The sequence below is a fragment of the Trachinotus anak genome, unplaced genomic scaffold, assembly GCF_046630095.1.
Source record: "Trachinotus anak isolate AG129_WGS33_773 ecotype Australia unplaced genomic scaffold, CSIRO_AGI_Tana_v1 ptg000028l, whole genome shotgun sequence".
NCBI classification, from domain to species: Eukaryota; Metazoa; Chordata; class Actinopteri; order Carangiformes; family Carangidae; genus Trachinotus; species Trachinotus anak.
The window spans coordinates 18125739-18138731 of NW_027273879.1; the positions used below are offsets into that span (position 1 = coordinate 18125739).

The window sequence follows — 12993 nt, forward strand, 5'->3', positions numbered from 1 at the left end:
GAGGCTTCTGTCTGCAGACTGAGGACGTAGCATAATTCTCTGCTCCTCTACCAGCCTGTCCGTCAAACTCCTCTGTCCAAGTATCCAAGAAGAGTTGCGGGTGAGCGTCTGTCTGCCATCTCTGATCTGTCTCAATCATCTCCCTTCTATTACTCCAATCAGATCTTTCATCTTTTGTCAGATCCATCACTTTTGGATGATCAACTGCCTTCACACACCAGAGGGAAGCTGTCATCTCTGCGTCAGAGGAAACAGTTGAGGGTCTCGCCTTGATGAAGGTCACAACAGCATCTTCTCAGTATTACAGATTCTTCACTTCACTCTGCTTGAGAGCAGAATTCGAACCTTTTCACATTTTGCAATCCCCAGTTGCCGTATTAAAAAAAGCCTTCCATTGATATGGCATAATAATAAAGTTTCTTTGTTGATATCTGAGAGTCACTGGATCTTCAGTTCTGCTGATGTGCAGCTCACCGTAAATGCTTTCAGATTCGGATATTGAAGATTTGGATTACTTTGTGTTCTGTACACTGAATGGGAAGATGTGAGGTGATTTTCACATCTCAGAGATTTCCTCATATTTAATTGTTCTCTTCTGAGCACATTTAAAGTGTCTTCTTCTGTAATACACAGTGGAAACACTGGGCTTTTTCTTTAAGTATAGTAAATGATGTTATAAATATGTGTAAATTTGGCATATTTTATATAACACAAGAAGACAAAGGAAATGAAAACAACAGAATCAGACTTCATCTCTGCAGGAACTTATATGCAATTACAAAACACTCGTCACAAAACTCATGCTAGATTCTGCCAGACACAGGATTACACTAAGGAAGAGGAGCGATTTTATCACGGTGTTTACAGTGGTGAACCACTATCATTGTTGAGTATCACACAGCCGCCTACTTGTAGGCTGAAACATGGAGGTTTTAGTCAGAGTGGATTCAAACATAATTAATTCTAAAGGTGAATCAGTTTCCTGGTTTAAAAAAAAAACAAATCTAAATGTCCACAGAAACTTGTCAAACAAGTTTTGGAGTAAAATCCACTTCTCTGCTTTCTGTGAGTTCCAAACGTTCATATTTTATCCAGATTATGAGTTAATATCTGTTCATTAGCAGCTAGCTATCTGTCGGCATCCATCATTATTGAAGACTTTAGCTAACATAGCTAACATTGCTACAAAGGTAAACAGCCAGTTATGCTACAGACAAACAGAAGCTGATTATCTAGTTGTTCATATTCTGGTAAACTTATGAGAGTTTGGCTCAAACTGTCCAAAGTTTTAATGGATAATTTGACATCTGACACTGCTTTTCATTGAAAATTATTGTAACTGCTGTGAACCAGTTCTTAGAACAGCTGCTTTACTTAACTAACTAAACAGAGGAGCAGATGAAAACCTTTCAGAGCTGCCTTTCAAGCTTAAACATGTGAGTGTTTGATGCTTAAAATATATATTCTCAGTGGTTTTCCGTCTTGTATTTCAGTTCTTATCTTTAGAGAAGTGTATGTTCTGGGAAATACAGGCTCTCCATAAGCCTCCTTGAACAGAATTGCTGCAGCAAATGAAACAACATTCAGTCATTTACTTCCAATTTGTGTGACTTTAACTCCTCCTCTCCCTCCACAGCTCAGAACGCCTCAGAGGTCAAACAGCTGAACTCTTTCATCTAGAAATATGCATGAAAGATTTATATCTGATTTAAAAAATATCTGTTTTACTCATTCCTGTTGATACAGTCCTGCAGATGCTTTGGATCCATGATAGTGTGAGCCACTGTCACTGACTGCTGCACAAGCTGCTTTCTCAGAAAGGACTGGGTGGGTGACAGATTGGATTACTGTACCTTCAGCTTGGGCAGCCGTTTAATGGTCTTGAGTGGCCGCAGGACTCTGAGGACCCTGAGGGACTTGATGGTGTTGATGTCCTTGCCTTTCGTCCCTCTGTGCAGAGTGAGAGTACAATCAGTCTGGGTGATGTAGTGTGAGCAATAATCATGTAAACCCTCTCATCCCATCCCCCAGTAACAAGAGCTGACTGTAGTACATAGGGTACACTGTGTACGAGGAATAACTGTTGTTATTGTGTTAGTAGAGAACATGCATGTGAGTGTGTAATGTTATTTTACAGAAACATGCCACAACACAAGATTTGTGTGTTGAGACGGGGAGAGTAACCAAGGTACATTTCCTCTGTACTGTAAACAAGTTTTTGATCATTTTTGTGAGATTTTCTTCTTTCTTCTGCAGCACATCTATCTGATGACTGGAGTTACATGTTACTGCAGATTTTGTTATACAAGAAATAAACTTGTGAAATGTTGCTGACATCTATTTGTTTCCTTCCTCCCATGCTTATTTTTTCCTTCTTTCCTTTATTCTTTCTTTTCTTCCTTTTGTGTTTTCTTTCCGTCTTATGTCCATCTTCCCTTCTGTTTTGCACTTCTCTCTCCCTCTTTTCCTCCTTCCATCTCTTTTTCTTTTTCCTTTCTTCTGTCCTTTTTTATTTCTTTTGTTCCCTCATCTAATCCTGTATCATTATCTTTATCTTATTTTATTTCTTCTGTAGTTTTCTTCATCCATTCTTTTGTTCCTTGCTCCTGTCTTTCATTCTTTCTTACTTTCCTTCTATTATTTCTTTCTCTCCCTACATTTGTCTTTATTCACTGTTCAATCAACCATCATCCTTTTCTTCCACCTTGCTTTCTTTCTTTCTGTTCTTTTGGCCCTCTCAGTTTCCCACACACCAGCCACACAAAGTCAACATGCAGTTTCTGTAGAACAACATCGGGGTTTAATAACATTTATACGTATTGAGAGTAAATGCACAAAGAATCGGCCCCTGGTGCAGGAGGCAGCTTCTTTGCAGGAACCACTGCTGTCAGTCATTGCTGATGCTGCATGTTGTGTTAACTGGTCACAGAGTGGGAGGTGGGTGTGGGGGTTTAAAAAGTAGCAGTTATGCTAATAACATACAGCTGGGCCATCATTCACTCGGAGACTGAGATTGGCCAAGGACAGTGGGAGAGGGATTTTTAATTAATTAGTCACGGGAACAGACAATGTGGCTGTCACTCTGGATAAAGAGGATTCCTCATTTGTTTCTTCTCGACTTTAAAGAAGCAGAAAGTGTGAGTGTGTAAATATCTGCAGATGTGCAACAGCAACAGATTGATGTGTGGAGGAAGTGGAGAAGGACACAAGGATACCAGGAAGAAATAAAGTCTAAGAGCCCTGTTAATGGCCCCTAGAAGCCCCACTGCACCTTATACCAGTTTGTCACTAGGATGGAGATACTGACCAACCATTGTTTTCATCCACTCAGGACACAAACTACTCCAACTGTGAAAAGGTGCTATTTAATAATGCATTAGCAGAACATATGCAACCTTTACCCAATGTGCTTTGAGTGTCCTCGTCCTCAATGAGCCACTAAATATGTATGTCCAACATCTGCTCACAATCACTCTAATGGGAGTTCAGTAAAAGGTGCGGGGGGGTCACAGTACTTTGAATAACACTTTGTTTTACAGGGCCCTTCACTAGAAAGTAGCTGATATGAAATACAGATAGCCTACTTTCATTTATTTTTTGCAATGAAACTGTATCAAACTATAGCTTTTTTTTTTTTACTTATCGGAGTACAAAGTCTACCAGAGTTGTTTTTATTTTGAATTGCCTGTCTATTTGAAGGTGCTATATAAATACATTGCAAGGGATCTGTAAAATAAAGCACTGTATACTATGAATGGACATTCAACCTTATCTTCCACCCTGCAAAGCCAGTTGCTTTTAATTTCCCCATATTCACTGGGACACACTCACACACTCACGCAGGCCGCGATCAGTCAGTCAGTGCTGCAGAAACTCTCATTTAAAAGACACCTGGTTGGCTGGTGGAGAGTATTTAGAGACTGAGGGATTCATGAAAACTGTGTCAAATTTTTGTCTTCTGAGGCATTACGACTAGAATAATGAATTCTATCTACGCTTCATGTGTGTAAAAGTCTAAAAGCTGTGAGGTAGGATGGAGCTTAAATGAGAAAGAAGCATGGTTCCATACATTTTAGGCCCGAGGGCCTTTTCCTTTCTCAGTGGAAAACTCTATAAGTCTAACAAAATGGCATGCAGCTGTCATGCTCAGATGACTCGGTTTCCCTGGCATGCAATCTGCAAAGTCAATGCCAGTCCTCGCTATTCAAGGACTTCAACACATTGAAACGGCAAGAACAGTCTCCCAATAGCTTTCAGAAGCGCCGTGGGCAAGGAGGACGTAACGTGTGTGAGAGAGTGTGTGTGTGTGTGTGTGTGTGTGTGTGTGTGTGTGTGTGTGTGTGTGGGTGCAAGGTCATGTGTTCACATCAACTGGGTGCAGATCAGCACTGATTGCCTCCTGAGAGCGAGGAGCATTTCCTGTTTAGGGACGCAAGGGCTGGTGTCCAATCAGAGGCTCTTTACTGCCTCAGCAAAACAGGATGGACGAGGCTCCTTCTATCGAGCAGCTTCATGTTTTCCAGAGGATTCAATTACACGTTGGATTCTGAAGAACGTATGTGCTAATAGTTAGGGCTCATTATTTTCAGTTTATTGTGATTATTAGAACAATGTTTAAATCAGATTCTAAAAACATGATTTGCAGCACAAACACTGTGATTCAACTGTTCTGGTGCAGAAGCAGCAGCTCAGTTTTCTCCATTTTGCCCGTTACTAATGACTGGGGTCATAAAATCAGGCTGGCAGGTGGTTTACATTTTCATCCCCTTCTAAAAACCATCAAGCCTTCCATGCAGTATGTTATTTATGATAAAACAAGCAGCTATCTAGTATTCATTTCTTCACATACACTGACTGCACAGTCAAGGTGAATCCAGGTAAGAAGCTATAATCCTTTATCGATCTCCCTCTGCGTAAAGAAGGAGAGATGGAGGTGAAGGGCAGGGAGGTGAATCGAGCTGCAGAATATAATCTCTTGGCAATTTGACCAATCAAGCTCACTTTAGTCGTGATTAAAGGAGATTTACATGGAGATGAAACGATAAAGACTATTTATCTTTGACACAACAGACGCCCAAGTTTTCAGGCAGAAAGATATTCAGTGCAGATTCACACATGTCTGCAGGCGTATGCTGGCCTTCTGAAAGCTATGAGGTGGAGCTCCCAATATTGTCTTTTTGTTAAGATGTCCTAATATTGGGACAGGAAGTTACTTCTCTATGAGGGAAGAGAGGGAGGAGGGAGGGAAATCATGGTCATATCCCAGGCACCTTGGGATGGAGTTTATTGGGGAAAGTTGATAAGAGGAGAGTTCTCTGTTTCACATGTGGGGAAACAGGGACGAGTGGGTCAATAAGCAAAAGTTAGATAGGGACAGTTCCCACCTGGCCACGCTTTGTTGCGATCTGATGAGATAAAGCAATGATACACACACACACACAGACACACACACACACACACACACAGACACACGCACAGACACACACAAAAGACAAACACAAATACCATCCACACAAACAGAGCAAACGAGCATATAAAGAAAGAAAACATAAAGCAAAGTAAACATATTAAGCATTTATCACACAAGCATAAAGTACTGTAACATTATTCAGCTGATAAATTGACGACATCAAAGCACAACGGAAAGAAAACAAAGATTAGATAAATAGAAGCTCTTAAAATAATTACCCTGTGAAAAAGCAAAGCACTAGACAAATCAGACAAAATATTATATGAAACAGTGATTATGTGAACATGTGTACAAATCAAATGTATAGTGAGAGGATGATCGTGACACCGCGGACTGTGAGGGAGGCAAAGACGAGAGGACACCGTCAGTGAGAATGATACGCTGTATGACTACGTTCACACTGCAGCTGGGAAAATAAAGTCATGTTTTATCCCTCATATGTGGCTCAGATCCAATTCAATAACAAAAAAATTACAATGAATCTCACTTTGTCAGTTCTGATGTCACCTCACAAATAGCCACAGTTTCAGTGGCTTATGCAACTTAATACAATCTCCAATTTGGCTACTACATTTACCCCGTTTGCTGAACTCACACTCAATCCCACTTTTCTGATACTTTCAGTGATTAAAAAAAGTCTGGTACTACACTCAGTGACGGCTCTTTTCTTGGTTGAAAAACAACCAAGTCATTCAGAGCTTTCTTAACCAGGAAGTAAGAATGGGAACATCTGTTTTCTTTGCCAGAGGCAGAAAAATCGTGATGCAAAAATTGTCAATAAATTTGGCAACACCTCTGTGTGTGTGTTGTTTGTCCATGCCCTCTGGAACTACACATAGAGGACATTTCTGATCAATGTTTTGTCTGCACATCTGTCCATCCTCTATGATGTCACCCGACTCTCTCCATCGCTCCCATTATCATTACTATGGTCACTGGAGGCCTCTGTCACTTCCCTGTAAACATGTTTTGGGACACTTGCTGAATCCAATGATGCTTTCGTTCTTATTAGGAGATAGGAGGAGACTGTCAGATTGACAGTTTAATTTACTGAAATAAAAACTCTTGAACTGGAATATTTTTTTCAATTGCCTCAAAAAAGCAACAGCTACCACAAAAAGGTTGTTGGCAGCAGAACAGGGTATTCAGCACAAATCATCTAAATTATTCTATCTGGAGGTAAAAGCAACATCAGCAAGTGTGGTACATCAGAGCGGAAGCAGGATGTCGGTTTCTAGACTGTGATGGATGTTTACAAAGGAGAGTTTGGTTAATAACTTTACTGTTCATTCATGAATTTGCTTTTTTCATCAGACCTGGGGGTTAAAACCTGATCTGTCTAATTGCTCATGGTTGTTGTTGCATCCAACGTGGTCCCTGTCCTCCCAGATCTCAGTAACTAACATGTTGAGTGTGTTATTGCAATGTGAACGTGGCCTCTTACACAGTTCTGTGCCATGAAAGTGAGCCGATGATGGAGATGATAGGAGGGACAAAAGGCCTGACAGGAAGTGAATGTGGGAGGAAGGGAGGGAGGGAGGGATGAGGGGGAAATGGTTCAATCCGATAACCTCTGTGTGAGTGAATCTCACTCCTCTATCCATATCAAAAACAGTTTATCAATGTTTATCGGGAGTGAAATGTTAGTCGGAGAGATACTGACAGAATGCTCAAAGTTACATTATCCTGCTGAAGTATTATACTAAGTCTTTGCTTCTGAAGATGAAAAAGAAATGGTTTATTGCTACCATTCACTCTGTTTAATAGTTTTCAGTTAGCATCGTTTTATGTGTTACAGGCAGTAGCTCTCAGATCCTTTGTGTCCATGGGTATCCTGGAGCACCTTTCAGTCCTATGAAAGCTTCAACCTTTGTTGCTTCTGACAGTTCAGTATTATTCTTATTCACTGTGCATTATACATAGTGTTCCTACTAACACACATAGAATATATCTGTTAAATGGAAAACAGGTAATTGCACTTACGCAACCTGAACCGAGATGTAACACAAACACAGTTATGTAACACAAACAGAGTAAATGCCAGTCTCGTTGATCATGACTGTGGCGGTGATGATAAGAATAGCAAATAAGAAAATATGACATTTGCTCAAAGAAGTCTGCAGACACTTGTATAAACTCTGCAATGTACACTGGCTAAGAAAGACAGGAAGGAGACACGAAGAAGACACAAACAGGAAGACAAGCACATGGATAGAGCGATACACAGAGAGAGAGCGAGCAGACATTACCCCATAAGGCTCCTGAAAGCAATCCAAGCCAGAAAACAAAGAAAGAAGGGAAAAAGTGAAAGAAAGAAAGAAAGAAAGAAAGAAAGAAAGAAAGAAAGAAAGAAAGAAAGAAAGAAAGAAAGAAAGAAAGAAGACAGACAGAATCAGCAACAGATAAAAGACAGAGAGAAGCATCAGTCTACAGCTGGCCAAAGAGAAGAAATCAGAACGACACAAGGTGTCACAAAGAAAAATACACAGGTGACAAACTGTGTGTGAGCGTTTCAGGACAGCGTCGATATGTGAAAAAGTGAAGGAGACGAAATAACTGACGGTGCTGGTTGAGACAAAACATGCAGAGACCCACAGTGCAGGTCTGTAAAAGCTTCATTACCTGCCTTTATACTCTACAGCTACAGATAACATTTATTTCCCATTGGCTGCAAGGTATCTGTAAAAATTACATACATTTCCTTCTTTAATAATGTCATAATAATTAATAAATCTGTGCATGAGTTCTATTGTACTGCAGGTAATGGTATCAACACCACTATCTGTTTGGCTACTGGTTAATCATGACTCATTGGTAAAATGGAGCCGACCAGGGCTTGATTTGGGCCTGTACTTGCTCATAAGCACTACCAGCAGGTTAGATTTGTGTCTGAGTATTTACTGCTGACTTCCCACTGACGTTACATTACTGCCACTTGATAAATGTAGGTAAGTTGTATTTATTGTGACAGGTAAAATAAGCTTTTTCCTTGTGCAAAAGAGTTATGAGAGAAGGAAAAAAATGTGCAGCTGTGTGAGGAACAACATGCGGAAAACTGCTGGAGCCATTTGTTCAGAATGTGGTGAGTAGGTGTAGCATATGCAAGAGAAAACACCCAATATACAAAATAAAGACCTTGAGAAAATTTGCCTCCACCTCATCCAGTGTTTTTAAATATCAAGACATATAATACAGATGTTGAACAAAATTTCTGTTACTGTGATACTGTGCTGCTAGCTCTAAAATAATAATAAAAAAAACTTAGCAGGAAAAATGTAATTTGTTAAACTACAGTCATACAATTATTTCAGCAGTGGGATGCAAGAGATGCAATTATGTGTCAGCTTAGAGATTTCCAATTAAGAAAAAGAATCTCCTCTCCTCTGTTCCTTCTGTCCCCTCCTGAACCTTAAACCTGTCAGCCAAACTGTGCTTAGCCCATTAGCCGACTAGCAGGATGGGGCTGTGGGGACTTTATGTAACAATAAAAGATGAGTTTGACATAGTCATGTCGGCAAAATAACCCCAGGCTGCACAAAAGCCTTAGAGTTCATGGGGAGTAATTGGATGAACACAATGGATTTGTTTGTCAGAGGGAAAAAAAAAAAGGGAGCAGGGCTATCTTGCCCTCGCCCATGTGTTAGCCTGCTAGCCCGATCAAGGGACAGACACTGGAGAGAAGGTAACAGCAGCTAAAAATACTGCAACACAACACAACCAGTGATTTGCTCTCGCCTCATCCTTGAAATACGTATATTTAGAGACCTGCTGTGATTAGAAGAGAAGTGCAGGAATAACAGAAACATTGACTTACGAGCAAGCAAAGGCCACCAGAGCTCCACTGACCACGATGAAGTCCAGGATGTTCCACAGGTCACGGAAATAAGAGCCAGGGTGGAGGAGCAGCCCCAAGTCAATCATCTAAGAACCAGAATCATATAGAAAACCATACAAGCTGTCACTGACATTTTTTGTTTCTCTGAAGGCTATGCTGATCTCTCGTTTTTTCTTGGCTTGTGCAAATCTTTAAAAGACCTCTGGTTTTCATCCTCAGCACCTTTTTTTGCAGTGCCCCACAGCGTTATCATCCAAAGTGGCATTAGAGCAGGTGGTTAGGTTATCATAAGCGAGAAGAGAAAAGCTGCAGCAATGCCAGTGCTGCTGTCCACTGTGTGGTGGCCTTCTCAGCAAGCACAGATTTGATGGTTAGTAGGTCATAACATGTTGAGACGTCTAAGCTTGGCTAGAACCAAGATATGTTTTGTTGAAAATGGAATATCTCAACATGAAGCGACTCAGAACTGCAGGAGGAAACCGTCTGATTGACCTAAATGTCTAAAAAGTTTCAATTTTCAAACACTTTTATCCCAACCTGGAATCTGTGATTTCTCTTTGACCTGCAAATCACCAAAACTTTACTCTGTGTTTTTTTTTTCCAGAGCTCAAATCAAAGTGTACCTCCAGTCTCCTCACCTTAATCACCATCTCAAAAGTAAAGACTCCAGTAAAGACATAATCCAGATACTTCAGAACCTGCAAAAACAGAGCATAAGAAAATATGCTGTGAGATGACTCATCTGCAGATCCAGTGACAGATGCTTTCAGTTTAAGACACTTTGAAAGTGTGTGTGTCTGTTTGTGTGTGTGTGAATGGACCAGATATGCACAACATGTTCCTCTGCCCTGTCAGAGGTCTCAGACTCTGTCAGCTTTGTACTCCCCTGCACAAGTACACATCGCCCGAGCACCCACGCGAGCAAACACACGTATAAACAACGCACACACACACAGACACACACACACATACACACACACACATCACCTCAGATTGCCTCTGGTCCCTGACTTGAATGTTAATTAGTTGTGCTTGTCTGTCAAAATGCAAAAACTCAAGTCTCGTCTGTATGTGCATATGTTACTTCTTCATTCCCGACACGAGCTAACATGTTATGCAGGGATATAGAGGATGGAGACATTTAGCCGAACTGTATATACAACACCTTCGGCCTTTTGTTATAAAATTTCTGGAGCCACAGTGTCAGCATTTCACCAAAAACAATTTAAAAAAAAAAAGCTTATTCTTGTGCTTCCTACTCCTTGTCTCTTAATATAGGCAAACTGTCAAGCCCTGTTAGCAAGGACTTCTCAATCAGTCCCAGTGAATCAGCCAGGCTGACAAAATGAGACGTGTCTGTGTGCGAATCTTCATGTGCTTATGTGAGCATGCACATTTTCATGCAAATGCTGGTCTGTGTGTCCTTGCGTCTGGCAACCGGTGTGTTCGCTGTATACTTCCAGATGTTTATTCATGAAGTCTGGATGTCGGTCTGACTCACATTGTTGCGTGGTGCGTTGGCTTGCACGGGGTCCTCGGCTGCCAGGGCGATGCTGCTCATGGTGATGACCATCAGGATGCACATTTCAAAGTAGCGTAGGTTGACCACGTAGTGACACAGCCGCCGCACCCTGCAAGATCACACACACATATATAAACACACATGTATACAGACGTAGAAGTGCACACACAGAGTAGTGACAGCTCATTAGGTATGTTCAGGTGAAAAAAGAGGCCACAGACAACACGCATATCCCTCCATGTCAAAATAAAGGTACAGTCATGAAAAGCAAAGGAGCGGATGCAACAGCTGCAGTGACGCCACGTGACTCAAGGTCATCTGGGCTAACAATGTGCTTTAACTGAATCAACCTGTAAATTCTTCTAGAGAAATATTCTGTATCAAGAACATTTTATTTACACTGTATGTTTCCATAAATACAGCACTGGCTGCACTTTCTGGGATTAATAATTTGTCAAAGAGCTTCTGAAAGGTGACTCATAAAGAAGCTCTTGAGATCATCAGAAGGAGCAAAGCACTGTTTTCCAGCAGAGTATCATGGCCTCAGATCTGAAGGATTGGCAAGCTTTACACAATGGGCAATCCATTACTAAACTCCAATAACAAACCACAAACGTGGTTCAGATCACACAGGCCATTCTTAAAATAATCCACCTCAGATTTCTACTTCACTGTGCAGCGTTCAAGTCTACCAGCAGAACTGTGGAGTACCCAACCAGCACCAAGAAGACCAGAAACCTCAAACTGCTACTTCAGTACATCGGCACAGACAACAGTCAGAGCCTTAGAAGATTTTTTTCAAGTACCAGTGAGGCATGAAATACAATCCATGAACTCCATTTTCAGTAAGAGGTCCATGATTTTGTCGGCTTATCAGACCTTTATAATACTCTGAGACAAGCCTTCACATTTCTAGAACATGATTACAGTGGCAAATATTTCACCTCTGGTCACAACGATCACAGTAAAACAGCAAAACTGTGTTGACATTACAAAGTAATCTACCAGGACTGATATCTGATTGGCCACAGCAGTGCCTTGCTGGATGATGCTCCTCACTGTGGTCCGGTTCAGCGTTTTGCTGGACCACCCTGTGACTTTCTGGTGAAGCTCTATGTGTTTGCACCCACCCAACCCTGATAGTGTCCTCATACAAAGAATGAGGGGCTGGGTTTTTCCCCAAATGACAGAAAGAGAGGACAGCCTCCCTCTCTGTGACATGCCGTCATTAGAGAAGAGCATCTTGATCTCCAGGAAAAATTTCAGCACACCCTTGATTGCCCTGAGTCTCCTGAGTGTCCCAACACCAGTCTGCTATATTTTACTTTCACCCCGCTCTGGAAATCAGACAATTTCTGCCTGAACCAGCTCTGGCTCTGCCCCTACTGGAGTCTAGACTCCTTCACCTAAGCATGTGATATTTTCAGATTATATACATGATATTTTCTTTTAAAAGAAATTGATTATTATTTGTTACCTTCTCTTCTCAACATTAAATACAAATCAGGAGTTAGATTTTTTTATCCAACTCAAAATAAACAGACTCAGTTGGCTACGTAACACAAGTATATCTGATCTGTTTCATGTGTAAATGATGTTTCACAGATGCAGAAATAAGCAATAAATTGATTATATAATATTAATTTCAAGAATTGCTTTGACAAAGTAAGTGAATTAAATAATTTCGGGACTGATGCATCTATAGCTTTCAATTCACTTTGTGCCTTTTGTTAGTTTTTCCCACTGCACATGGTAAAATGCTAATAATGTATAGGCTTTATGAACTTCCTGTTGTCCTTAATTGAACTCAAACTATCAATTCAATTCCACATCACTCCTCTCAGTCACCTCCCAGTCATCACTCACGGATTTGTTTGCCCGAAGATGAACATGGAGCTGTAGGGAAGGATCTGCCGAGGCCCATTAGCTGCCTCCTCTTCCTCCAGATCTTTCTTCTCTTCGCTGGGTCGGAAATTGTCACAGTCGATGTTGTTCACTGGTGTGGAAAAATAAATATATTCATTTAGCTCAAAGAGGCACAACTATTAGTAACAGGAGGCAGGCCTTTTTGGATTTATTTGTATTTACATTTTTCATAAGATGGTGGTTGCAGGTCAAGAATAAGCATGAGGTGTGATATGATAATAACTTTGTACAAAAATAAAC

At 40.8% G+C, this 12993-nt stretch overlaps 1 protein-coding gene across 1 annotated transcript in view; it reads right to left on the reverse strand.

Moving 5' to 3' along the window:
• Positions 1–12993, reverse strand: part of cacna1bb (calcium channel, voltage-dependent, N type, alpha 1B subunit, b) — a 178938-nt gene that overhangs the window by 42818 nt on the left and 123127 nt on the right. The window contains exons 25-29 of the mRNA XM_071467009.1: positions 12694–12823; positions 10807–10936; positions 9944–10003; positions 9285–9391; positions 1854–1950 (exon numbers count right to left, since the gene is read on the reverse strand). Of these exons, the coding sequence (XP_071323110.1) occupies positions 1854–1950; positions 9285–9391; positions 9944–10003; positions 10807–10936; positions 12694–12823 (524 nt within the window). The remainder of the gene's footprint in view (positions 1–1853; positions 1951–9284; positions 9392–9943; positions 10004–10806; positions 10937–12693; positions 12824–12993) is intronic.